Below are 4,670 nucleotides of genomic sequence, written 5' to 3' on the forward strand. Positions count from 1 at the left end.
GAACATAATTGTCATTTTACCCGGTAATCTTACATGAGTAAATCCATAATATGTTTTTGTTTAATTAAATTTGTTTACTTTAACATAGTATAATAACTTAATGTGTATTGCATTACATTAATACTATGTTTTTCATTTACAAAAACAATGATTAAAGACAAAAAAAAACAAAAAAACAAAAAAACAAAAACAACCTAGATTACAACATCAACATTTCAACATATATAAACCTCAAAAGACCACTAGAAATAGCCTAAACCACATAGCACATAAATAAAGAAGATAACTCCGCTACAATTCAATGTGAATTTGCATCGATTTGTAAACATCAACTATGCTTTAAGATTGTTCTTAGCTATCAGCAACCCATGAATAACGACAATAGCCCTAGGGAAATCGGGGGATCCACCCTCCTAATAATGTTGCATGTCGATCCAAACCTTTGGCAACTCCAGAATCGTCTGTTTTGTTTAGCAACCTAATGTGTATAAATATCAATGTTAAAAGAATATGTAGAGAGACATATATGTCCTCGTGTGAAGGGAACAAGAGGGTTTTCTGACGGGGCCGAGGTATATGTCTTAGAGACAGAGACCATATGTGATTGATTTTGAAACCATAGATATGCTTCACATCAATTTTCTAAAATTTTGATTATACCTGAACGGGTATACCGTAAAAATAATTGGTGTAATTAACACTAATAATAATAAAAAATGCATAACGGATCGGGTCCAAAATTGAAAATGTTAGTTGTTAAACTTGACAACCCAGAGAAAAAAGAAGTTTTTTCAAAAGCTTTTGAGGTCCAATTAATCTTTGAAAAAACATAGGCTCTTATTGTTAGAGATTTTTCATTGTAGTATTATTATAAAGGAAGCTATCATGAAGAGGTAACGTTTTTAGAAACAAAAAAGTTAATGGGTCTCATAAGTAGTAATCAAGAAAATTATAATAAAAAAGAATAATATAAGTTCAATATCGTGGGCTCCATAAATAAACTCATCAAAAAGCCCTTCTATTGTGATTAGCAATGGTTTGAACTTTTTGTAATGTTGAAATGTATTAATTTCTCATGAATAAGGTCAACTTCTATTGTAAAATTTAGAGATAAAAAGTAATAATATTCTTATAATAAAAAATCCTTTCGACAAGATTTATAAACGCAAATAAGTTACCCTCTTATATGTAGTGGTTTATCTATGCCAAGTTTGAATTTGTGCTCCTACGACATATTTAACTCTTTTCAGGGTTAGCTTTTTAGAAGTTAAACCTTTTTGACCACTTCAATGCATAATAAACATTCAACATGAGCCAGCATTCCTTATCAAATTAAAAATTGCAAAGCACTTTTAACATGCGTTTGATGACATTATCGTTGTTGACATTATCATTGTTTTTTCTTCCACATAGCTTTTGTCGGTAGGGTGAAGACATATACTACTTTCTTTTATGTTCGAATGCATTCACTATAAAAAACTTACAATGCTGCATACTTTATTCCATATATTTCTCTATAGCTGCCAAAGTCTGTCGAAGTCAAGTTTCCTTCTCTCAGTCATGAGGTTCAATATGGTTTTACTGGGTCTCATGGTGATGAGTTGTTCTCTTGCTTTGGCCTCAGACCCTAGTCCTCTCCAGGACTTTTGTGTGGCTGAACCAAACACCCCAGGTAAAAGTTATATATCTCTAAATGTTGAGAAATGCTCCATATATTGTCGTCAAGATTTAAAAATATGTAGTATTTAACTATTTATACAAACTTATAAATTTTCCTTTTTTGTTTCTGCAGTACTGGTGAATGGTTTGGCATGCAAAGATGCTAAGCTTGTACAAGCAGATGATTTCTTGTTTAGAGGAATCCATCTCATGGGAAATACATCGACTGATGTTGGGTCTAAAGTGACTCCGGTGTCTGTAGCAGAGTTACCAGGACTTAACACTTTGGGTATTTCCTTGGCTCGTATTGACTTTGCTCCATGGGGTATCAACCCTCCCCACACACATCCTCGGGCTACGGAAATCTTGACTGTGCTTGAAGGCAACATTCAAGTAGGGTTTGTCACATCTAACCCAGAAAACCGTCTCATCACAAAAGTAATTGGAAAAGGCGATATTTTTGTTTTCCCAATTGGTCTAATTCACTTCCAAAGAAACGTAGGAAATGGCTACGCGGTTGCTCTTGCAAGTTTGAGTAGCCAAAACCCAGGTGTGATAACCATTGGAAATGCCGTGTTCGGATCAAACCCTGATGTCGATGGAGATCTTCTTGCAAAGGCTTTTCACGTGGACAAGAATGTCATATTTCAGATACAATCAAAATTCTAGACTTTTTCATTATCTTTAAACAATTATTCTATTAACTTAAATTAAGATTTTTTATATTGATTTGATTCGTTTTGTAACGTTTAGAATGTGATAAACCTTCTTTTTATTGTTTTAGTCGTTATTTGCATTTTTCATGTTTAAAAAATTAGTAGGTACCACCTAAACTCAAAATCCATAAGCATTCATGATTAATTCATTACAAATTTTTTGGAGGAAACGTTTTAAACGTTTTATCATATTATAATTAATTACAATCATTGGCTTAAAACTGAGATTTGCATGGATAATCTTCACAGTATTGTGCTAAATTTCAAATTATTAAGACAAACTCAACTAAAAATTCGACAAAATCACAATATTTAATAACAGAGTTTTGTACGATTGGATAGTGTTGTACAAAAATATTTACCAATCTCCTCTATTTTTAAAAAGAGACATGACATAAAAGTCTTTAAATTGGACAAGTTTTGTCAATTTTATATGTGGTGATTTTTTGTTCGTTAATCCCCAAAGTTAGGGTAACAACATAAAAGATATGTAACAAGAAAAAACACTTTTCAAATTTTAGACATTAATGAACAAAAAATCGTCTCACGGTCAAAATTTACCAAACTTAAGGGCTTTTATGTCAAAAGTTGTAGGATCGATAAATTAGTTCCATGTCCGACAAATCAAGAATATCATGTAAACGTTAATGAAATGTATGATCGAGAAGCTAAATAAATTTTTGTTTGTTTCATTGAGAGTAAGAAGCTCGATTACATCAGACTATGTAAGAACATGTCAAAAGACTTACCCTCCTATCTAACAAACATCCCTATTTAGACGAGAACTATAAGGGAGTCGGCGAGATGATAACCAATAAGGTTATGACATCTAAATAGTAACACGTGCTACAAATTGTTAAGCTTTGTCACTTCGAAATCTTAGGCGAACTAATTTTGAAACTAACAATCATTCAGAATCCACGTTACATTAAAGACAAAATATTACAATTAAACCTTTCACAAAAGACTAAGACACAACATATTACAACATTATAAGACCTAATGATCTCCCCTTTGTACCGACAGTAGTCTTCAAGCTTTTTAAGAAAAAAAATGAGCAAAGCTAATAAAAAAATTTCGAACAGTAATGCACCATTTCAACACTTTGAATACACTCTGTATTTCTTCCATCGAATTGTTATTGCATAATTTGATCTTCGTAAAGTTTCCATTCAAAGTTTTAGTTTAGTAACAATGCTTGTCTTGCATATAAAAGAGTCGATTCTTGTACTTATTGTCCATAATGGTTTTATATGCAACTCCAAATCACTCCTTCTAAATCAGTCCATCCTTTTTGTTTTGAATATTATTAGGTTGATCACAAGGACCGATACAAGGTTTTATGTTAAAGAATCCCGCCAGATAAACATGTGTCTTACTAATTTCAAGAAAATCGAAATTTATCATTTTCTTTTGATGGGCAATCTTATTCACATACTTCGCTTTATCCCTACCAAGAGCAACTGACAACATAAACCAATCATGAGGATTCACATACTTCACACATGTAGCCTTTGAATTGACAATCAACAATAGTAGAAATTTTCTTTAGACTCTAGATTTCCTGTTGTTGACTTGATTGAGAGGAATAAACTCAAAAAGCTTTATGATTAGAACACCATTTAACAAAGAAACTCCATGTGTGTTCAAAAAACATATTCACAAAAATAGTCTCATAGTAAGTGGAAAATCAAGTGGACAACCCTCAACATTTCCGATTGCAAAAAAGGTCATCAGATTTAACCAGTGTTGCTCAACATTATCGATTACCAAATATTTCATTCTTTTCACTGTCCATCTTGGCAATAAAGCTTCCAGAAAGCGTCTAACAGCTTCTATATCTTTTCCTTTGATGCTTTTCTTCTTTTCTCAATATCCCAGTGTTGTAATTTCTCCAACTCTTCATCAGAGTTAGTTTGATCAACAACTTTAACTTTTGTTGAATCTAAAACAAAAGTTGTGCTAGATCTAGAATTTTAAAGAGGAATAACATTCTTCAGTTTCATGACAAGAGGTTAAAAATCAACAACAACCTTGTTTTCAATAGTAGGTTTCGAAACCATCGGAGGAACAACATATGAATTAACAATCTAATTAACATTCTTAGTTATATTGGTACCTTCTCCCCTTTGTTTCGAACTAGCCTGACTAGTCGGAACACAACCAAAGATGGCAAGATGATTGAACATCGATTGAAGATTATCTTCTAGCAAGTTCGACATGTAATCAATATAAGGCACATCCTTGAATTCAACAATATTTGTTAGCCGTTGGCTAATTTCAAAATTTCGAGCT

The 4,670-nt window shown here is 32.3% G+C and overlaps 1 protein-coding gene across 1 annotated transcript; it reads left to right on the forward strand.

The window, feature by feature from the left end:
- The first annotated feature begins 1,488 nt into the window (after positions 1–1,488).
- On the forward strand, positions 1,489–2,442 carry LOC145135896 (putative germin-like protein 2-1). Its single transcript, XM_079070093.1, has 2 exons — positions 1,489–1,672; positions 1,793–2,442. Exons 1-2 carry the CDS (start codon positions 1,561–1,563, stop codon positions 2,326–2,328), a joined length of 648 nt encoding a protein of 215 aa, XP_078926219.1. The 5' UTR covers positions 1,489–1,560; the 3' UTR covers positions 2,329–2,442.
- Positions 2,443–4,670: the final 2,228 nt, after the last annotated feature.

The sequence above is a fragment of the Lactuca virosa genome, chromosome 9 (assembly GCF_052849685.1).
Source record: "Lactuca virosa cultivar CGN04683 chromosome 9, Lactuca_virosa_CGN04683_v6, whole genome shotgun sequence".
Lineage (NCBI taxonomy): Eukaryota > Viridiplantae > Streptophyta > Magnoliopsida > Asterales > Asteraceae > Lactuca > Lactuca virosa.